The following is a 24,120-nucleotide window of genomic DNA, read 5'->3' on the forward strand; positions in this document are numbered from 1 at the left end:
TCCCCTTCTTCTCCCTCCATAGGAATGACTTTTCTGTCCTAGGTTGCAGCTGCAGATATGGTACAGACTGAATGTCTATCAAGGCATTTCAAGGTTCCAGGTAACAAACCTTTGTTTGCATCTCATAGCCGGGAACCTTTTGAAACCCAGCATCATACACCCCGAATGTAACTCTTGCTACTCTTCAGTCTACTTTGGTTTTCGGAGTCATGCTGTATCTCTGGCTCTTTCTCCCTCTGAAAGGCCCATGATGCTCCTCTTTCCTGTCTCCCCCAACTCCACTATCTCCTCCTCTCTATTTTAAAAACAAAGATATTGTCCATGGAGGTTGAGCAAACATGGACTTTTCCAGTGGATTCTAACAGATAATGATGTTTCTGTCTTCTTGAGTGAGCGTCAAAGAACAGAAACTTCCCTTACTTGCTAATCGAGGGACCGTCCAGAGTCTCCCAGGGCCTCACCATTCCTACATGTTGGACTTTTCAATTCCCATACAGCACGCCCCCGATATACACATTTTACTCCTGGACAGCCCTATCGCCATTAACAACTCGCCCCAACCCCTGGGAGTCACTGTTCACTGGTCGTCGTTGGCATCACTCTGGCAACACAAACTATGTCTACAGGCAAAATTCTAGCCCTGAATTGATGAGATTGCTGTTTTATTCACAATAGCCAGGAAATAGAACCAGCTGAGGTGTTCATCAACTGACGAACGGGTACGTAAAAAGTGGTACATACACATAATGGGATTTTACGCAGTTACACGAAGGAATTGAAGCATGGCATCAGTAAAATGAACAGAAGTAGAAATCGTTATGTTAAGTGAATTAAAGCAGATTAAGAAAGGCAAATACTATATGTTTGCCTCATATGAATAATCTACAATACAGTTTTGAGAGAGAGAGAGAGAGAGAGAGAGAGAGAAAGAAAGAGAGAGAGAGAGAGAGAGAGAGAATATGTGGTTAAGTCATAAAACTAAAAAGGGGTAATGGGAGGAAAGGAAGAGATCTTAAGGGACGTGGGTAAAGAAAGGATAGTAGAATGTATGTGACACGAACACAGAAATGGGGTTTGGGAAGGAAAGAATCCAACCAGAGAGAGGTGAACACGTGGGAGGAGAACGGAGTATATTGATACACATGTCTGAAGACACTATAAAGAAGCCTTTGGGTTTGGGTTTTTTTTTTTTAACAGAATATTTTTTATTGATTCTTTGGGAATCTCACACCATCTATCCCAATTGAACTCACTTTCCAGTCTTTCCATGTTTACCTCCCAGCCACCCTTGTGAACCTCCCTCAAAAAGTAGAAAAAAACAAATCCAATTTGTGTTATCCATATGCTCTTCGGAGCATGGTCAAACTTTCATTGTCCTGATCCAAAAATAGAACTGAGTCTTTCCTGTCCCCGCACCTGCCGAAAACCACCTATTGTGGAGAGCATCCTTCACACTTTTTAAGAATTCTCCTGGTGGCTTTCTGTTTAGGCTGTTGCTTGGGGTGGAGGGGAGGGTTGGGGGATGGGGGTTGTCACAGAAGCCTTCCGTGTCTCTCTTTCTCAACTGTGCATCTGCAGTCATCACTATCATTGCCAAAGTAGCTTCCTTGTTCTTTACAGTCAGTGGGAACACAGATCATGGGCTTCCACATGGTCTCTGTAGACAGCACAGACCACAGACTTGGCCCCAGCTACTGTTGGACCATGAACCCAGACATTAATATGGCCTCAGGTGGCGAAACAGGTACTTAAGGCTATAAATTCAAGTGCCTACTGGGGCCAGGGTAATTTAATGTTTCTAAGTAGGAGAGGTAGAAACAATTGCTGAATGGAGAAACTCAAGCTATAGTTATTCCAATTCAAAAGTTTGTAAGACACCAAGGGGCGAAGAAAATTCACCCATTGTGACTGCAGCCACCATTTTGGCTTGTGTAGAAGTTACTCTTCTGATTGTTGTGGTAGAATACCTGACAACAGAAACTTAAGGGAGCAAAGGTCTGTTGTGAAATACACGTTGCGAAGACACAGTCCACCCTGGGTGGGAGGGCATTGCTTGCAGCAGAGGGGAGTGGTCACATTGAATTTGCAGTCAGGAAACAGAAAGTGAAGCTAGGCTATACAGCCCCAAGGCCCACCCCACAATGATCTCCTTCCCCCAGTGAGATGCTATCTCCCCAAGCTTCCCAAACAGGGCCACCAATGGGGGCGAGTGGAGGGAGTTTGGGCGACTTTACTCCAAGTGTTCAATGCATGAGTTTATAATCACAGTCAGACTGTAACAGCAGGTAAAGTATTTCTGATTTGTAGAACTCTTCCTGATAGAGTCAAAACTTAAGGGTCAGTTTTCTGTGTCTGTGCATCACATGTATTCAAGAGCCTGCTGAGGTCAGAAGAGAGCATCCGTCCCCTTGAAATAGGACTTACAGATGGTTGTGAGCCTCCATTTGGGTGTTAGGAACAGAATCGGGCTCTTCTGCAAGAACAGTAAATGCTACTAACCACTGAGCCATCTCCTTAGCCTCTCAGCATACTGTGTTCAAAGTGAATTATCATTCCTCTCCTTTTGGTTTTGAGGCTTAGACCCCCTTTCAAATCCTTAGGCAAAACATAAATGGATACACATGGAAGTAAACATTTATAGACGATTTTAATACTCGCTAAGAATTCATCTAAAAATGATTACCTAATAAAACTACCAGGACGATCAAAAGATAATGCAAATAGAAATTATAAAATAATTTCCCCAGATCTTTAAAAATTCCAATACATTGCCTCTGACATTGTCCAGTTTTCCAGAAACAGTAAACATCAACCAGACCTTTGTGCATATGTATACAAAATCCTGAAAGACAGTGGGCTTTTAGAATTTGTTTTCTTTTGAAAAATTTCTCTGTGTGTGTGTGACGGGGGGATGTGCACATGTGTACTGTGTCTTTCCTCTAATGCCAGATCCTAAATGGGTTCCACCATTCTGGGTTTTCTTTTCTTTTCAAGAAATTTCATAAAAAGCATTGGGAGCTGGGCACAGTGTTACCAGCCACGCATGGTACATACCTGTAATTATTAAACAAAATATTTAACTATGCTTTCTATCTCTGTGTATGAGGAGATGTGCAGCTGTGCATGGCACACTCATGAAGGCAAGAGGATAATTCAGAAGGCGATACTCTCCCTCCACTGTGTGGGTCTCAGGAATCACAGGAAGTCCCTCTGCTTCCTGAGTGTATCAGCCTGCCCAGCTTCTTTTTCCTCCTTAAAGAGGGTTTTACTTTATATCTCAGGCTGTTTAAGACTCATTATATGACCCTGGCTGACCTGAAATTCAAGACAATTTTCCCACCTTTAGCATCCATGCCTGAGAATTAGTCACGAGCTAACATACTTTTCTGAATTTATATTCTTTTATCATCAGCAAAGCCAGACCCACTTTCTATTTTCAGTGTAAATAACATAAGCCAACCTCAGAGCTAGAGAGTATGTACCTAAGTTTACAGCCATACCTCATTGATTTTTGTGCCTCAGCACTTAGCACAGTATATTGGGTGTTCATAGCAGGCTCACTACTCTGTATTTGAACACTCCGGTAAGCACAGCTCTGTTGTAGATGCAAGGATCCAAATTATTTGCATGGATATTATTATCATGGGTTTTCATGAATGAATGAATGAAAACAAAAGGTACCTCAGAGAGCAATGCTCCACAGATACCACAGAGAATAATGTACCATTGCAAAAACCTCACCTTGAAAAGGGGAGTTGCATCTTGCCCATAATCAGGGACAGAAGTATCCCAGAAATTGCCATCACAAACAAATGAATTTCATAATAGAGCAAATGTAATCGGTGAAAACCAATTTGTATCCAGCCTCTCTTTCAAAACAGACAAATCGCATCTATTTCTGTGTAATGAAATCATATCTGTAAAGAATGGATCATACTTGAAATGTAAAATTCAATTACACTCCAATATTTTTATTTATTCTCCCCATGTCATTCCATTAAAGATTTGTGTCAGGCTTTCTTTGCCTAAAGACATCATAAAGGCTTCCCATGAGGTGGGTGCTTTTCAAGGGATGCAGTTTTCCCCAAAGAACCCACCCCTCTGCTTCTCATTGCTCCTAGAACTCTTTAAGACCCAAGCTAAAGCAATTTCCACAGCCTGAAACACAAACTCTAACCAGGAAGAGATAAGATACCCAGGGAAGAACTGTGTTCTTCCACTAATGTATATCTTCCCAGACTGAAGAAAGTTTACAATGTCAGGGTTTTGTTTGTTTGCTTTTACGCTTATTTATTCTATGTACGTGTGTTTTGCCTGCATGTATATGTGCACCATGTGTGCACAGTGCTCTTGGAGTTTAGAAGAGGGTGTTGGATCCCCTGAAACTGGAATTATGGATGGTTACGAACCATCATATAAGTGTAGGGGAAGTGAACTTGGTCCTCTGCAAGAGGAACTAGTGCTTTTTTCTTTCTTTCTTTCTTTCTTTTTTTTTTTTTTTTTTGGTTTTTTTGAGACTGGGTTTCTCTGTGTAGCCCTGGCTGTCCTGGAACTCACTCTGTAGACCAGGCTGGCCTCGAACTCAGAAATCTGCCTGCCTCTGCCTCCCAAGTGCTGGGATTAAAGGCGTGCGCCACCATTGCCCGGCTCACAACAAGTGCTTCTAACTGAAGGAATCTGGGGCCTCAGCCTAAAAATTAACTGCCCCAGGGACATCCTGGGAGGAGCACATTCCAAAGACTTACATACACATTCCAGGGGAAGGGCCCAAGATAAGAGGAAGCTGGGCTCTTAAAGTAATAAACTTGGGTAAACAGAAGCTACTTAGCTAACACTCATTGTTATGAAGATAATGTGCAATCTGAGTTACCTAGAAACCAGGCCTGGGAACAGCTGTTTGAGATCAGCCTTTGTGGTTATTGTATAAGAGGTGATTGTAAAACTGCCCTCGTGAACTCTGTGGAAATGGTATAAAAACTGCTCTTAGCTTTGGCTCGGGGTGCCTCTTGCCTGTGTGTTTGTGTGTGGGGGGGAACCCAGTGCACTGGTTATCAATAAACCTCATGTTTTTGCTTCGAATCCCCTGTCCATGAGTGTTTCTGTGGGAGCGTGTCCCCCAGTTTGGATCTTGAGTCCAACATAACCACTGAGCCATCTCTTCAGCAAATTCACAGTTTTTTAACAACCAATGTGTCTTACCCTGAGAATATGTGTAGGAATGGGTCCTAAGAGTATGGGACCAGAATGAAGTAAGTTTAACATTGAAGAGGCAATTTTATTGACAAATACTCTGTAGAGATTCTCAATTTAACAGGGGTCTGGTTGTTTGGTTACTTAACAGAAATCTAAACCTAAAGGTGACTTAACCAAGGGATATTCCCTCTACTATAGAGCAGAGTTGCTCAATGTTGGAAATGGAGCCTGCCCAGGGCATTGTACAGTGTTCAGCAGTCCAGCCCACTATCTCACTAGGATGAGCTATGTGAGATATCTAGTTTTATGCCTTGAATGCCTTGCCTCATCTGAATCCTGTCTCATTTGGGAGTACCCTGGCTCCTACCCAATAGACACCAGTAACATTTTTCTAGTTATAATGTCCAGCAATGGCTTCAGATATTGCCAAGTGCTGCTGGAGGGCAAAATCAGCTCCAGCAGACAGTCACTACTATAGAGGGAAACTTCCAAAGGCTTGGGGATATTGGAATAAACCTGTAGGTTTATGTACGTCCTATGCCCACCAGGAGGGTCCCCAAAGCAAGGAGAAATACACTATAATTCAAAATACTTCCTTGAAGAACTCTGGTGACAACTCTCTGTAGGCCAAGAATTATGGCAGAGACAGCTGCCATGGAAATGAGCTCCCTGAATGCAGAGAAGAGAATGGGATTCTGGGTGGCCTGGAGCAAGCAGTGGCAACTAGTCAGCAAAGTGCAGTCATCAGAACAGTCTGACCTGCAGAGATCTTTGGCAACAGCAAGCTGTGTTGCTAGAACTAGACTAGATGAACAGCCTACAGAAGGACTGTTTGTTCATTGGTTTGTGCTGCTGAGAATTGAACTTAGGACCTCAGGCAGACTAACATATGCTCTTCCTCTGAGTCATACCCCCAATCCTTAAACTCTTCTTTTTTTTTTTTTTTTTTTTTAAAGTGGAGACCTTTTAGGTCTGTCACCATAATAAAGAATCTTAATGCTTTAACCAGTTTACAGACTGGAGCAAGGTCCCAAATCTAGAGACTCTTGCACGAAGCCCAACTCCCCGTGAAGAAGGGTCCTACTACACAGTTACCCATTCACAATATAAATTCTCCTTGCTTCCTCTATACTGTGAATCAGAAAAGGGAAATAAGTGTAGGGAACCGGGAATGTGGTCTGGACTGCTACTGAGTCCTAAACACCCAAAGTGTACCTGTCAGAACAGGGGATTTGTGCTTGTCAAGTGAGCCACAGGGTTATGGAGTCAGTTTATCTCAGTTTTGGCCCAGGCCTATGACATTCAGTTTGCACAGGGACAATCTGCAATGGGGAGAATCCTTGCACTGGCTTCTGAACACATCCAGTGAGGGCTATCATAGAAAAAAAAAGAAAGAAAGAAGGCCAAGTGGAAGTCTGTAAATCTGCTTCTTACTTACATTTAGTTTACAGGCAAGTAAACTAAATGTTGTACCACTTTCTGGAGATCAAGGCTAGCTCCAAAGACTTGAGCCCTATTAACAGTGATGACTCCTAAGGAGTTCTCTCTTGAATGCTTGCTTGGTCTGTGAAGACATATGGATCTTGGAGGATGAAAGCAGTTTGAATTGAGGTGTGGCTCCATGGTAGAGGACTTCTGTGGACAGCACAAGGCTATCCAGAACAGAACCACAAAAACCAATCACGGAGAAAGTTATGAAGTTGGTATTCAGTACACTCTCTCCCGATAAAATGAAAGAAACAAACAAACAACCCTGAAAGCAATTTACCCTAAACTTGATCTGTAAAAAACAAGTCAGCCAGCTAATCTGCTATATACTATACTAGCAGGACTGTTGTTAAAGGGCCAGCTCCTTCTGAAGAGAGGCTTTAGTCTCTCCTGGTCACAACCTGCTGAGTTGAATTCTCAGGGCAGAACAGTGAGCTATACAGAACCATGTGAACAGTGGCATACAAAGGTATGGTAATTACAAGTTGGCAGGGAGGGAGGACTTGGGTAGCCAGGAAGTGTAATGACTTTGACACCTGATCCTCCTGCCTCCACCTGCAATTGCAGGTACATGCCTCCACTTATATAGGGTTTTTTTAGTTTGATAAGAACATGTTTTGAAGCCAGGTGGTGGTGGCACATGCCTTTAATCTCAGTACTGGGAAGGCAGAGACAAACAGATCTCTGTGAGTTTGAGGCCAGCCTGGTCTACAAAGTAAGTCCCAGGATAACCAGGGCTGTTACACAAGAAACTCTTGTCTCAAAAAAACAAAACAAAACAAAACAAAACAAAACACCCCAAAAAACATGTATCTATATACTTATACCTATATCTATGTCTTTCATCCCCTTACTGACATAGAATGTGTTTATTATATTTAATCTTATGTCTGCATATAATCTTTACATTCTGTAGTATGAAATGTGGGCTGTGGACTGTCGATCGGGATGAACATTGCTCCAAACAGTCAAAGGGACTGTATATCTTTAGGTGGGGGAATTAGTATGTTTCTGTGGTACAGGGAGAGTTTGTATTTTGTCAGGTGAGGCATGACTTGCGTTTGTCCTTATCAAGTTAGATATGATGTAAGAGTGACATATACAGATGCCAAGTAGACAAGGGGGTGGACTGTGGTGATGAGTTAGACTCACAAACCTTCATTCAGAAGTACAGCCGTAAGCCTGGTATGGGGGCACATACCTTGATGGCATGTATCCCAGAACCTGAATGGCAGAAGCAGGAAGATCTCTGTAGACCAAGGCCAACCTAGTCTATATAGTATACTCCAAGTTAGTCAGGGTTATGTAGAGAGACCCTTTCTCAAAAGACAAAACAAAAAAGTACAGTCCCTCAATATTCACAGAGGATTTATTCAACGACCCCTCTACATGAAGAATACAAGCCATGGATGCTAAAATCATTAAGTAAAATGCATCTCATTTGCATTTAACCTAGCCACATCCTCCTGTGTGTTATTAATCCCCTCTAGGTTACTTGTAATACCTAACGCAATGCGAATGCCATATGGTCATTCTACTGTGTTGTTCAGCAGATGAGTAATGAAAAGAGAAAAGCCTGAACATATTTAATACAGACACAGTTTTTTTCAAGATATCATTTGTTCATTCATGCGATTTTTTTGATTTTTTGAGACAGGGTCTCTTAACTGCCGAGCCATCTCTCCAGCATGAGACAGGGTCTCTTTATGTAACCCTACCTGGAATCAAGCTTGCGATGATCCTCCTGCCTCAGCCTCTCCAGTGAAATATTTTTAAACCATGTGCTAGCTCCGGAGTGTGACCCCCTAGTGCCACAAAAAGAAAAATATGGATCAACAGCTAGTTGAACTCAGAGAACCCGTGAATGCAAAGGACTGGCAACATATATAGATGTTTAATTATCTGGATGCAGTTTATGTAAGTAAATTATTTTTCTTTATTTTGATTATTTGTTTGTTTGTTTGTTTGCTTCCTTGAGATGAGTCTCACTATGTAGCCCTGGCTGTCCTGGAACTCAATATGTATAACAGGCTGGTCTTGAACTCACAGAGATCAGCCTGCCTCTGCCTCCCCACTGTTGGGATTAAAGGCATGTGTCCCCAAGTCTGTAAGTAAACTCTCTACCAAATAACACAATAAAACTATTTTTATTTGTATTGTCTTATCACAATAGACCACCAGAAACTACTAATACCACAACTACAATCTATTCGGCTACCGCTGAACATTTCTCTGTTCTCTGTTCAGCTTGCAGGGAACACCTGACTGTGCCGCAGAGACAGGGGCTGAGCAAGACTCTGCCTCTCTCTTACAAGCGTACCAATTACATCCTTCACGATTGTTGGTCAAGGAAAAAGGAGTTAGGAGCCGGGCAGTCTCACACTCATAACAGGCTTCCTGCCTAGGTGTCAGGATAAATGTTGGTTTGATAGCTACACGTATATCGAAGTAAAGTCCACTATCACTGCTGGATTACTTCGACGTCCGCCTTTCTTCTTTCGTCAGTGCAATTCTTAGCACAGTTTCCTGTGTCTTCTCCACCTCTTCACCCTCCATTATGGTTAGGAACAGAGATGCTAAAACACTTTAGCAGTGTGTTGAAAAACAGGCTTATCTTCTTTCTGCCCTCCGTGTCAGGTCCTGAGGCAGGTAACAGCCGTGGACGTGATGAAGGCAGCTTCGTAGTTCATTGTTGCTATCTTATATTGTATGCCATTTGAAAACTTGCAGTGTATGACATCCTGCAGGTGTCGCATGTCAGTGATGGTGGTAAATCCATAATTCAAAAAACAACATCCTCCTTTAAGTATAATGCCTTGGATTCATGCCACAGTAAGTCCAGTGATGGGACAGTAGGTGGGTGTGGTAATGAGACAGAATGTACAGGTTGAGGATCGGTTTTTCTGGGTGGTGGGCTCAAGGGGCAGGATTGTATTATTATCCTCTTGGCTGTCTTCTCAAGCTACCAAAGTTATTCATTAAAGGTTTAGCTAAAATTTGGATTTGGAAGGGGAAATTAAGTGGCCCTCTTGGGATAGTGGGCAGTGTATTAATCCCATAATATGAAATCAAAATTAACTGAACTAATACAGCTAGGTAGGTGGGCAATTGCATTGTTCAAAAATGGCTGCTACTTCTATGGATGAGGCCAAAGCAGTTAAGGGCTACTTAACTTTACATGACAAATATTCTAAATTTCTCTGGGAGTTCCATTTATATCTTACTCCCCAGCAAGAAAGTGAGCTCTTCAAGGACAGTGGGGGGCTCATCTTTGCATTTTTGCCAAGAAACACATACTTATTGCTGCATTCTAACAGTTCCATGGACCTTAATTTACACATTATCTTGTATAAATGTTTGAATTAGTACATACAGATGCCACCGTACCATAAACACTGCAATAAAGATGTTACAGTACAACACTGAAAGATGGTTCTGGTTTCCTGCCCATATTCCTTTTCCTATTCTGGAGAGATGGCTCAGTGGTTAAGGATACTTACTACTCTTCCAGAGGACATGAGTTTGTCTTTCAGGACCTATGTTGGGCAACTCACAGCCACCTGTAACTCCAACTCCAAGAAATCTGATACCTTTTTCTGGCTTCTTCCCAAATAAAAATAATAATTTTTAAATAATAATTAAAAAAATAATAATCTTAAAAAAAAATAAGCGGAAGACACCCAGAGGCTTGCTGTTTGGACCTATCTGCTGCCATGCAGGCTAGTGCCACTGTGACAAGCAAGTATGTGGTGCAAGTATGTGGTTTCTCATGTCTATGAGAGAGAAAGAGAAGCAGAATGCTTTGTGCACTCAAAACAGAGAGAGAGAGAGAACTGGGGACTCTAGGGTGGTGAGGAACAGCCTGATATGAGGAGCCTGTGCTGCCACCTGAGGCCATGCTGATGCCCTCGGTCTGGGCTACTGCCTAGGGCCATGTTGATGTCTGAGTCGGCCCAGCTTCTAGCAGGCTGCAGCTTGCAGGAAAGCTGGCCCCACCCCTCACCTGGGCAGTGTGGGAGAGCTGGCTCCCAGGGCATGAAAGTGGGAGAGCTGGCCCTGTCTCTCGTGGGCTGACTGCAGCCACTCCCCCACTCCCCACAATAGAGCTAGCCTTGGTGAAGTGTGTGGGGGAGAGCTACCCCCAACCCACCCCTGGCTCTGGTGGCATGGGTACAGGAGAGGCACCCGTGAGAATAGGAGAGCCGGCCCTGCTCCTTGTTGTTGTGGGTCTAGGGTAAGTCGGCCCTGCTCCTCCCCTGGGCAAAGTGGGAGAGCGGACAGGCTGACCAATTTTGCTATCACCGAGGCCCAGACCTAGGGCTTTGAGTTGGCTCCCCAACATCTACCCCATTCATGAACTGTTGGAGTGCATGAAGGGGCCCCCCTTCAGAACCAAAGCTGCAGGATCTCCATGATATGGGGCAACAACAGGATATCTGACAGGAGTCCTAGTGAGGAAGCCAGAGGCCTGGAACCAGACCAACGACTCATTGCAGTGAACATTGCAAATAAAGCTATGTGGGTAAAAGGGGAATTTGTGTGACACACCATGACACACTGTAGCTTCCACAGTGAGATTTATTTTGTTGTTTCCTTTTCTATTTTCATTTATGTTTCCTTTCGTTGAGGGTTACAAAGGTTGGGGCAGATGTGGAGGGACAGGGAGATGAGTGGGACTGGGGTGCATGTTGTGAAATCCACAAAGACCCAATTAAACGTTAAATAACAATGATAATAATAATGTATACAATGTGCCGGGCGGTGGTGGCGCACGCCTTTTGACCCAGCACTTGGGAGGCAGAGGCAGGCGGATTTCTGAGTTCGAGGCCAGCCTGGTCTACAGAGTGAGTTCCAGGACAGCCAGGGCTATACAGAGAAACCCTGTCTCGAAAAACAAAAACAAAAAACAAAAAAAACAAAAAAAAAGTTGTATATAATGATGACAATGATGATAATGCAAGCTAGCTTAGCAGGTAAAGGAACACCACCACAAAGCCGGAAAACTTGTGCTCAATCTCTGGAACCCACATGTTGGAAAGCAGAATCAACTCTTAAGAGTTGTCCACTGTCCACAAACCCCCAACTCTCCTGCCACACAATACAAACAAGTAAACAAACAAAGTGAACACCAATTGAAGAAAGCAATTGACACTGAACTCTGGCGCGCGCGCACACACACATGCACACACACACACACACACCCCCCTGAGAAACCAACCAGCTTTAATTATTTCATTTACTGAACATTCAGGCACAGTACATACAAGTGGTTGTTTTGTTGTTTAGGTTTTTGCTTGTGTTTCAGGCATTGGTTTGAATTATTCCCAGTTCTGCAGCCTCAGACTCGCTGTCTTTCTTGAGAAAGTCACCAAGAAAGGTTGAGCTTCTGGGAAGGGTCCGGCTTCAGTAAGAGCACGCAGCTCCTGTGTGAGGTCAGCGAATGTTCTGCTTTCTTTGTACTGCTTATTTTAACTAAATGCGCTCAGGTTTCTCTAAGTATCACACCAAGTCTGTTCTCTTTCTTTTCTGAGCACTGTCAATCATATTTCCATTTTGAATATGCGACTGTACTTAGTATTTATTATAGTTGTCTAATAAATTTGAAATATGCTAAATCCACTATAATTCTGACTTAATAGTCCTTAAGTTTAAGCCTTTCCTGAGTTATTAATTATTTTCAGGCTCCAAATAGTTCTATCCAATTTGGTCTTTCTTTTTGGATTAAGTTATATTTATGTATAAAAAGTAAGGGTTTTGGGCTGGAGAGATGGCTCGGTGGTTAAAAGCACTGACTGCTCTTCCAGAGGTCCTGAGTTCAATTCCCAGCAACCACATGGTGACTCACAACCCTCTGTAATGGGATCCGATGCCCTCTTCTAGTGTGTCTGAAGACAACAACAGTGTACATACATACATACATACATACATACATACGTACGTACATATAATAAATAAATAAATAAATAAATAAAATCTTTTAAAAATCTAGCGAAAAGCAAGGGTTTTATTTATTTATGTATGCATTTAATTTATTTATTTTAAGACAGGGTCTCACTAAGTAGCCCTGCATGGTCTGGAATTCACTGTGTAGACCAGGTTGGCCTCAAACTTGAAGAGATTTGCCTGGCTCTGTCTGCTGAGTGCTGGAGTTAGGATATGTGCTACTATGCCTGGTCCCAAAAACAGATTTTTAAAACCTTAACATCTAAGTATGACTGAAAGCTATTTATTGTGTAGTACCAGACCACTGAGTAGTACTCAGCCCAGTAAACTACTGTGCCTTGTCATTTGGAATTCCATTTGTCAGAACATCTCAAAATACCTTTTTTTTTTAATTGGTCCCTGTGCTGGCTACTTTTTTTCCTTTTATTGAAAATATTTTTTTCTCATATAATATATCCTAATTAAAGTTTTTCCTCCCTCTATTCCTCCCAGTTGCCTCTTTCTTTCCCATCCAAATTTACCTTTTATGTCTACTTGACATAGGCTAGAAGAAAAGAAGGAACCTCACTTGAGAAAATGCCCTCACCAGATTGGACTGTAAGTAAGCCATGGGCATTTTCTTGATTGATGTGGGCAGGCTAGTGCCATAGGGGACATGCCACCCCTTGTCCTAGATGATATTTAAAAATAATGCAGGCTGGGCAAGCCATTAAGAGCAAGTCAGAAAGAAGCCTTACTCTGTGGCTTCAGCTCTTGTCTCCAGATTCTTGCCTTGAATTGCTACCTGATTAAGGAAGCATCCTGACTTCTCTGGATGAAGGACTACAACTGTATGCCTCCCGTCCAAGTTGGTTTTGGCCATGGTGTTTTATCACAGCAATAGAAACTCTAACTAAAAGGCCTAGAGAGATGCTTCAGTGGTTAGGAGGCTGCTCTTGGCAGAGGCTCTGAGTTTGATTCTCAGCACCTGTATGGCAGCTCTCATCTATCTGTAACTACAGTTCTGGGAAATTTGATGCCTTCCTCTGGGCTCTGTAGGCTTCGGGCACATACGTTGTACACAGAAAAAACACTCATACACATTAAAAAAAAAAAAAGGAAAATAGGGTCCATCGCAATGGCTCAGTGGTAAATATGCTTGCCTCTAAGATTGACAACGTGACTTCAATCCTTGGGACCCAAATGATGGAAACACAGAATTGGCTCCTATATGTTGACCTTGAACTGTGACTTGTGCAAGCTCCCTTCTCCAAAGAAACATTAACCAAACAAGCAAAAAACAAAACAAACAACAACAACAAAAACAGAGGTGGGGGGCATGGTGGCACCCCTTAGGGAGATAAAGGCAAGAGGATCAGAAGTTCAAAGCCAGCCTGGGATACATGCAAGTGTCTATAATTAACTCACTGAATAACTAATACCTAAATGAATAAAGTTAAAGCGTTATTAGGGAATTATTGCTAAGCTTACCAGGATGTTCTTATAGTTACGTTGGAGTTATTATTTTTAGGAAGATAAAATTAACTGGATTTAAAATAATGATAGCACAAAATGGAAGAAGAAAACAGCAAACTATAAAAAAATGGTATTGAGAATATAGAAGATTTTTATTACTATCTTTTTCTGCCTCTGTGCACACTTGAAAATACTTTTACAGCTGGGCATGGTGGCACTGCACCCACAGTCCTTCCAGAAGGAAAGATGATCCTGGAGGATCCGTGGACCCCGTGAGACGAAGATCAACCTGGGCCATATAGGTCCCGATCGATTGCAAATTTAAAATGAACATATACAAAGGTTCAAAAGGAGAATGCACGAAGAGAAGGTTATACATCATAGGTATGTGTCAGTGAAAGAATTAAAATATAAAAGAAAGAAAACTGAAAAGAAAGCACATCTACTTGCTGTGGTTTATTCCCAGGAGTTCACGAGCTAGAAGCTTTGTCTCCAGAGATGATGAACCTTGTTCGAGAGGAAGGGGGTTAGAGGAAGACGGTTGAGTTAAAGAGCCTGATCCCTGACAGAGGTAATGTGGGTGTCCTGGCACTGGAATGATTTCTGTGAGACGGGTTCTTATGAGAGCCTAGCATCTCTGCCGAATCCTGGATCCTCAGCTGCCAGTGTCACACTCATGGCTGCCACTGTGATGCCACGAGCCATGAGATTTTCATCAAAGTTGGGTAGACGATGGCACTATTCTCTTAAGCTTCTGGAACTATGAGCTAAGTAAACGTCTTTATTTTATAAAGTACTGATCCTCACATGTTTTTGTTACAACAAAATGGACTGATACTTTATGAATCAGAGACTATGATGTCAACAAACCTGTAAATCTCACACATATACCAGAAGTCAATTCTCGTATCCTAGATAGTATTGTACATTCTATCATGCCTTTTCTTTTCTGTTATTGCTATTCTATCATTACCTGTAGGAGGATTTTGCCTGGAAAAATGAATGTGCAGCTCTTGCATGCCTGGTGTTCATGGAGGTCAGAAGAGGGTGCTAGATCCCCTGGCCTAGAGTTACAGAAGGTTGTGAGCCATTACATGGTTGCTGAGAGTCAAACCTGAGTCTTTTGTAAAAACGATTGGCTCTTAGTGGCTGAGCCAACTCTCCAACACCTTAATATTGTAATAGGGCCCCGTACCTGAGCATGACTGACTTCATGATGAAAATACCATACAGGCTGTTAAATTCAACATGCAGAAAATACCACCTGCCAAAACTACAACAAAGGCCCAATCCATCAGAGTCTATAGTTCTGGGAAAGACTCTGAACGTACCAACCTTGCTTTTTGGCTTCTTGCTTTTTGCTTTTTGGATTCCAGCTGTTCTTGTTAACTGAAGTATGGCGACCCAGAACATAGTTTTTGTGCTTCAAAGATCAACCTGAGAAAGGCTCAGTGCTACACCAGAATCTTGAATGCCCAGTGTAGTCACTGGCTGGCTAATGGAGACTTTCTATTGGCTTAAACCCAAGTAGTCTTCTCTGGTGAATACTGCATGACAACATAGCTTTTCTTTTTCTTTTCTTTTTAAAGATTTTATTTTATTTATACGAGTACATTGTAGTTGTCTTCAGACATCCCAGAAAATGGCATTAGATCACATCACAGATGGTTGTGAGCCACCATGTTGTTGCTGGGAATTGAACTCAGGACCTTTAGAAGAGCAGTCAGTGCTCTTAACTGCTGAGCCATCTCTCCAGCCCACAACATAGCTTTTCAATGGTATATTCTAAACTATCCCCAAATCACTTACTTGCCTCATTATAGTTCAATGTGCTTGTAGTTCCCATTGGGGTTTCTCTAGATTGTGTGTGTGTGTGTGTGTGTGTGTGTGTGTGTGTGTGTATGCATAATGACTTTGTACACTGTATAAAGTTTACCCCAGTGTAATTCAAATGTTGATTTCTCTGCCCTCATGTCTTGTTTCAATCTGGACATGACATTGTAAACAATTATTATCATTTATTCTCTGTTAATAAATGCTGACCATCCAATGGCTGCGAGGAATAAAGAACAGGGCGGGACAGGAGAGAGGGAGGAGAGAAAGAGGGAGAGAGGAAGATTCAGATCAAGATTTGGAGCCATGAGAAAGGGGTCCAGAGAGAGGTTGTAGAAACACACCTGAAGTCCAAAGAGCCAGATCAATAATAATATGCAAGTATTAATCTGGCTCGGAGGTAGCCAGATTACAATAGAAGGCTAAAGTAGATTAATTCAATGTTTACAATTATATTAAGAATAATTCATTTACATTGTGTGTGAGGACATAGGATTCCCGGAGCTAAATAATTACAGCTGTGAGCTACCCAGTGTGAATGCTGGGAACTGACACAGCCACCACGCCTGGTTTAAGGATAATTTCTGATAGAAAAGCACTCAGAGTTTTTGCTAATGTCTGAAAATGGGAACCTAACCTTAGTACAGTACACTATGTACTTCTCTTTGTTTGTTTGTTTGTTTGTTTGTTTGTTTGTTGTTCGAGACAGGGTTTCTTTGTGCAGCCCCAGCTGTCCTGGAACTCAGTCTGTAGACCAGACTGGCCTCAAACTCAGAGATCTGCCTGCCTCTGCCCCCACCTCAAGTGCTGGGATTAAAGGTGTGTGCCACTACTGCCTGGCTCCTTGCACTTCTTACACTCAAGCAGATTCTGCTGTCCAGGACGGTTTACAGATCGTCTGTAGTCCCTGCTGCTCGGTAGGCAGGGGCGGCAGGCAGATTACTTGAGTCCAGGAGTTTGAGAACAGCCTGAGCAACAGTGAGCCATCATCTCAGAAGAGGCAGTGCTGTGGGTGCAGGTCACTGGGATAGCACTTGCCTCCCATTCAGTAGTAGGGGTGCGCACCCAGCACTTGGGTGGTGGAGACAGGTAGATGTCTGTAAATTGGAAGCCAGTCTTATTTACATATCGAGTTTCAGGACATGCAGAGCTGCATAGTAAGACCTCGTCTCAAAACAAAAACAAACAGACTCCATGATCCTCTTTTCTATCCACGCTGGGGTTTTAGTTAGCTTGATCTAAGCAGCTCCTGTGCATGAGGTCTCAGCCACTGTAAGTTCATAGGTGCAACAGCCCTGTTACGTCCAGCAAGTACTGTCCTGCTGCAAATTTTCACTGCCTTTCATTCTTACAACCCCCTACTTCTTCCTCGGTGATATCTGAGCCTTGTGGCAAGAAGGGATATTTTAATATAGACATTCCATTTACAGCTGATCCTTCTACAATCTCTTGTTCCCTGTATGCTGACTGGTTGTGGGCCTCTATTAATCTCTGTCAACTGCAAAAAGAAACCTCTTTGATGAGGGTTAAGAGATGCACTAACCTATGAGTATAAAGATAAAAAACTTAGGAGGCTGTTCAACACTATGCCCATTTCGCAGAATAATAGTATTAGGATTTTTTTATTTCATTTAATTTTTTTTTTTAAAGATAGGATCTCAATGTGTGCCCTTGGCTGATCTAGAACTCAGTGTAGATCAGGTTTGCCTCAAACTCCCAGAGATCCACCTGCCCCTGCTTCCTAAGTACTGAGATTAAACTTTCTCCAGCCTCTTTCCGACTCTATCTGAAAACAGAGATCTTACCTCATTTCCTCCTCCAGAACTCTTATTTCCAAATCAATTCAACACAAACTCAGCAATCCAACCCCAAGTCCTTCTACAACTTCCACTCAATTTAACACATGCGGCGTTAGCTCGCATCACTGCACCAAGCCGTGAAAAGTGATATGCTTATTTTTCACACAATCTAAGGTATGCTTTTATCCGTCCAGGCTTCAGCACACCTTTGTGTGTCCACCTGGATCCCACGTCCCCACTGTCTCTATTACTATAGATCTCATCCTCCCCTAGCCTCACTCGCCATGACACCTTCTGGTGCTCAACTTCTACCAATTATATGATAGTTATTCATGCAGTTATTGTATTTCCACAGTGGATTTTGAATCCCATTGAAACAAAATACCAGGACTGGAGATATGGCTCAGTTATTAACAGCACTTGCTGCTCTTACAAAGGACCAAAGTTCAGTTCCCAGCACTGACATTAGGTAACTCACAAATCCCTATATAACTCTATTTCCTGGGGATCTGACATCCTTTTCTGGCCTCTACCCGCACCTGCATGCACAGTGGTACATATACATACACTTAGGCCCACACACATACACATTTTAAAAGAATCTTTTAAAGAGGTGAAATAAAGTATCACAGCTAGTGAGCCTCCTTATTAGCCGACTACATGTGATACATGCACTAAGGGATTCTAATTTGATCTACCTCTGCAGCTTTCCTCACTCAACGTTACAAAAAGTGTGTCTTGGGAGATCACGCTATTGATAGCGAAAACAGACTCCTCCCCAGGTTAAGACTGTATTACTTGTGTAGCCAGTACAATGTCCACCACATTCAATCTGTGCATATCCTATCAGGACGCTAAAAACAAACAAACACAAATTAAAAAACAAAACGGTGTCTCCATGACAACGTTCTGAAAGGGTTAGGATAGAGGGACTGGACGGTAATGACAGAAGAGGATGGTTTGAGAATTCCACTGTTGGGTTATGAGTCTTTTAAAACGAGTATTTAAAGTATGTGATTGCTAAGCAGGGGTGTATTTATTCTTCTCTCTCCAGTTGTTAGTACCTGTCATTTGCCGCTCTGATTTTATTGTCTTGACCCCTGAGGATTACCTTCTGTTCTATTCCCACAGCGTTTAGCGAATTGCTCAACACACAAAGTGCGTACTTGTTGATTTTAACGTACGTGTGTTTGCGTGCGTGCACAGTAACTGGGCAGAGGACGTGGGTGTGGGATTCAGGGAGCATTCCTTTTCCTCATTCTTTTTCCCTTAAGCAGCTGCAGCCCGCGGGCTTTCCGTCGAGGCGGGGAGAGGCAGAACCACTGACCCTTGTAGCAAGTTGTCCCTCACAGAACAGGTGTCTCCCCCGCCTCTCGGAGGAGAGGGATGGCTGGCTGCTTAGTGACATGGGCCGCGGACCAATGAGAAGTCAGGCTCAGGGAGTCTCACCAATGGCCGTCCGGGGGGGCGGGCCTGGTTTCCTGGGAGCCGGGCGGGCCAAGCTGGTCTGCAGCCGCGGTGGAGTCTCCGCCGCTCACGCTGCCCGCCGCGGCTCCAGCGGCGGCGCCGTTCTCTGGCCTCGCGGCTCCCGGACGCACGGTTCGGGCGGCTCCCGGGGCGGCGCGGTTGCCCCGGCCGGCGTTCGGGTCCCCTTGGCCCCGCGGCTCCCGCCCCGGGCTGCGGGACGCGCAGGTGGGCCGGCGGCCTCTGGGAGATAGGCCCCCCCGGGGGCAGCGGCGGACCATGGCGCGGAGACCTGGCGTGCCGGCTGCCTACGGGGAGGAGTTCTCCTTCGTCAGCCCGCTGGTGAAATACCTGCTCTTCTTCTTCAACATGCTCTTCTGGGTGAGAATCGGGGGGTCAGGGGGCACCCGGACTGACCGGCATCCCAGGAGCGCCGAGGGGGCTGCCTGAGGCTGGGAGGCTCGGCCTGGGCTGCCCAGTGCCCAGGAGCGTGCCGAGTGGTGCTTCCTAGTTTTCTGAGCTGGTGACACTTGAGGGCATTTCTCCTGGGGAGGAACACCACAGTGGCGCCGTGTCAAGAGGGGACGTTAAGAGGTGGGCATCATCCTTGCTGCCAGGGATGAAGCTTTAGCAGGGATGAGGATCTGTGTCAGGCCATAAAATAAAAAGGGTTTGGGGAAAGAAAGAGCTGGCTGGACAGCCCCACGGGCACATTTCATGGTTAGGGACTTTCAGGCCTGGGGGCTGGAAGGCCCGACTGGCAAAACAGGCGCGGGGCGGGGGTGGAGGGAGAGAGAAGGAAGAGAAACCCCAAGCTTTCCTTCCCTCCAATTCCTCAGAGGTTTGTGTCAAGGGGCTATATCTGTCCCTTTGGCAGGCCTCAGTGTCTGCTCCTGTCAGGGCTGTAAAGGGTTAAGAATGGTCTCCAGGTCCGATGTGATGTGTATCCCAGCTTGGCCCTAAACTTTGCCCTACCTTCTTCAAGACCAGCTTCTCCACTTGGAGCTGACAGTCTTCGGATAATTCAAACAGGATTATTGTTGTTGTTGTTGTTGTTGTTATTGTTCTTGGGCTGGAAGCTGTGATCCTTTCAGAATCTTCTGTTTGTGGGAGAAAAGTGTAAACAATATTAACCTAGAGCTCCAGACGCCTGGATTTCCGTCCCCACTCTCCCATCCTTGTTGATTTGACTGATCCGTGTAAATATGTTCAAGTCCACAGGCCTTCCCTTCCTCCCAACAAAAATCCAATGCAGTGTATTGAGAGATGGCAGGAGAGGGCTGAGAATTCTGGGGGAGGGGAAGCCCATTAGAAAATGCTAGCTGAGTCCTGTTTCCTAGCCAGAGAGCGCGTGGGCCCCTCTGGATTTGATAACATAGAGAAGTCCTTCCCCATCTCTCCATCATTCTGCTAACAGCTTCTACTGCACCAAAGCTGCAGCCCGGAAGCCTATCATCCTTGCCTACATCAGCCTGAGACCAGTAGTTCAGATTTGCCAGTGGGTCTGAACTGCCTCCTGGGAGAAGCCTGGACATCTAAGGCTGCTGCTGGAAAGGTTTCACAGGGGCCCTGGTGTGAAGCACAGGCACAGGGTACATAAGTGCTAGCCTACTGGGACAAATGAGAGACCACCCAGAGGGTGGTGATGACGCTCACTCTCAGTCATCGTACTCTTGGGAAGATTGAAGTTTGGGCTTCTGTCACATTCTCACATTTTAGAACTAGGATAAAAGAAAAATCCAGCAGGCATCTCGTTAAACTTCCACATTTTTAGGCAAATGGTAAATCGCAACAGCAGTCAGCGTTTTCACCTGTGTCCAGCAGCTGGTTAGCGGGCTTGGGCTGGTGATTTTCTACTGAACAGGCATGCATGTAAGGGAAAGTCCATGACCCAGATGACTGTTACTGTGGCTGAGGTAGCCAGTCAACCCAAGTTCTCTTGGCCTCGGTTCTGTTTCCCTGGGCAGTTTGAAAGCAAGAAAACCCCTCACCACCACCCTGCAGGGAATGTACTGAGGGGAACTCGCGGCATAGGGGCAGGCACCAGTGAAACCACCTTCAGTGGGTCCTCATGTGGGTCCTCACGTGAGCTTTCAGCCAAGGCCCTGCTCCTCTGGAGCTTCGCTCTTACCTGCCCTCCTCAATGTCGGCAGCTGGGTGCCTGTCACTCTTGTGTTCAGGATCATTTTCTTAGATGGTTTGGTTCCACAACATGCCCCTTTTATCAAACCAATAACTTTGGGAGGTCACAGTCTGGAAGAGAGCCAGGCTCATAAGTGAAGAATGTAAATTATGTAAGTAAAATAATGTGCGTAAAAAAAACAATAAAAACATGTTAAAATGTAAATAAAAATGCTTCATGATGGCATTTTGGCCATCTGCACACATGGTGACAAAATGTTTCCACACCTTGGATAAACATGGTCCCGCCTAAAAACTAAAATAAGATAAAAAAAAAATGCTTCGTTTGAAATCAGAAGCTGGACATGTTGGTACTACCCCTAAATTAGAGCAGAACCCCCATTTTGAACCAACTGCAGATGCAAAAAGTTGGGGGTGCTAGAAATAGCTCATGGAAGGACAAGAGGCCCAGTTTCTTTCTGGCGCCTACTTACTGTGTGACGCCAAGCCAACATATCTGTCTCTCTGTCCTTAATCTTTTCCCTCTAAAGGAGGAATTTGTCTATTTCTGTGAACTATTTATAGATGAATAAATCACTTTGGGAACTGTTTTCTCTCTCCAAGACCTAAAGGATCTAAGCATGAGTCTCTCTGTGTCTTGGTCCCTGGGAGGCTGGCTGTCCCTAAGGGATGGTGAAAAGATGGTATTGTTCAGGCAATACTGACTGTCACTTCTCTCCTAAGCCCAGAGCCCCAGTTATATTCCACACACGTGCAGCTATCAATACGGGGCCACTTCTCCAGCTCAGAGCGCATCTCTGTTCCCATCCACTTCAGGGACTGGTGACCATGTGATGTCCCTTGTAGGCTTCCAGTGTCTAATCAAATGAACTCCCTCTTTCTGCTTGGAAAGCACCCACAGCTGGGACAGTTGGACCACTTTGCTGGCAGAGTGCATGTCTGGTCAGCTCCTGGGGAGCCATGTAGGGGGGTAGTCTTTGTATCTGTGCCTGAGCTCACACTTGGGGTTGGCGTCAGGGGCTACATCTACTGTGGCAGGAACCCTGACTCGAAGTTGATGCCGCCTTTGGAGTCAGAACCAATCCCTGCTGTTTATGTTTCAGATCTCATTTCCTCTTTGGCGTGGAAGCTCTGATTTTCTCCCCCAGAATCAGGTTGCTGGGCGACTGATTGTTGAGTTTCCATAGTCTGAAAGTAACTGCTCCGAGATCTGGAAGTTGTATTTAAGCTCTTTAGAAGTGACTGCCTTCCCCCTCCCTCTGTTGGTCACCTCTGTACAGAGTGAACACACTGACATGGGAAACAGTAGCCTAGCCAGGGGCACTTGTTGGCGGGAGTATTATCAATGCTACCCAGCTTCTTTCTTGCTGGTTCTTTATCCACTTGGAGCAGCAGTTGGGGTGCTTGTGTTCCCTGCACTGCAGTCACGTGCTAATTTGTCTGTCTCCCCACCTAGACCCCGGGCTCCTGAGCGTGGAGACTGCCTTATTTGATTCTGGGTTCTTACCCCATGGGGCAGGAGTGGATGCTGAATGGATGTTTGTTGCCTGAGAGAGCAAAGCTTCTTGGGCGGAGACCCAGTGTTCTTTCTGTCTCCTTCTCTCATAGACTTATTCTGTGAAAATGTAGCATGGCCTTGCCTGCCTGAGCACTCTTAGTGGTGAGGTACCCAACTGTGGCCTCCTCTACCTGACACCTCTCTCCCTCCAGCCAGGTCAGAGAAAGAATGACAGCCATCCTCTTGACTAGTTCCCCAGTGCCACATGTCATTGCCACCCCCAACACTTGGCTTTCTTCTGTTTGTCTGGACCCAACATTCTGTTGTCTGTCCAACATTTGGACCCCATCCGGGTCTTCCCTAGGCCAGTCTCAGCCATTGGTAAGGAGTATGTCCTTTCTTTCCTTCTTTTTCCTTTTCTTTTTTTAACATTTTAAAAATTTATTTATGAGTGCATACCAGAAGAGGGCATCAGATCCCATTACAGATGATTGTGAGCCACCATGTGGTTTCTGGGAATTGAACTCAGGACCTCTGGAAGAGCATCCAGTGCTCTTAACCACTAAGCCATCTCTCCAGCCTGCAGGAGTCTTTTTTACACTTCAGACCATAGTCAATAGAATCTTAGTTGTACTGAAAGTATTGACCTAATACTACTTTGTAACAAAATGCCACTTTGTATCTTACTATGGGGCAGCATGGCCGTTACACGGCCTAGAGAAGCCATGGGAGATCTGTTAACTTTGGACTCCTCATTTCAAAACACCTTAGGAATACATGTCCTAATTTGGATGAAGAAGCAGCAGTCATGGTAATCCACCTCTTGACCCCTTTATGGAGTCCTCCAGGCAGTGAGAGTCACCCCAGAACACCTGTATCGCTCTCCAGTAACTTCTCAGAAGCCAGGGGGAAATGAGCAGGCATCAAGCCTGACGATGTCCTGTCAAGTCCTTCCATCTCTCCTGATCTCCACTCCTGAATGCTGTGCTCGCCCACCTCCTCTTCCCCCTGCATTCCTGCACCCACAGGCTTCATAGGCTTCAGTAAATGAAACAGTCAGAGTCGTGCTTTTGTCTTGAGACAGGCTGAGCTCAAACTCATTATGTAGTCATTATTAAGTCTGGCCTTGAAGTTCTGACACTCTTACCTCTAACTCCTGAGGCTGAAATTTCAGACAAATTCATACCACTAAGTGTAGCTTCTTTCTTTTCCCTTCCCTTCCCTTCCTTTCCCTTCCCTTCCTTTCCCTTCCCTTCCCTTCCCTTCCCTTCCCTTCCCTTCCCTTCCCTTCCCTTCCCTTCCCTT

At 44.5% G+C, this 24,120-nt stretch overlaps 1 protein-coding gene across 2 annotated transcripts in view; it reads left to right on the top strand.

The window, feature by feature from the left end:
- Positions 1 to 19,226: 19,226 nt before the first annotated feature.
- Tspan33 (tetraspanin 33) overlaps positions 19,227 to 24,120 on the top strand; it is a 23,472-nt gene continuing 18,578 nt past the window's right edge. For both annotated transcript variants that reach the window (XM_028762624.1, XM_028762625.1), the window contains exon 1: positions 19,227 to 19,556. In XM_028762624.1, coding sequence (XP_028618457.1) covers positions 19,455 to 19,556 — 102 coding nt within the window. In that variant the 5' untranslated portion in view covers positions 19,227 to 19,454. The remainder of the gene's footprint in view (positions 19,557 to 24,120) is intronic.

This window comes from Grammomys surdaster, unplaced genomic scaffold (genome assembly GCF_004785775.1).
Source record: "Grammomys surdaster isolate TR1022 unplaced genomic scaffold, NIH_TR_1.0 134, whole genome shotgun sequence".
Classification (NCBI taxonomy): Eukaryota; Metazoa; Chordata; class Mammalia; order Rodentia; family Muridae; genus Grammomys; species Grammomys surdaster.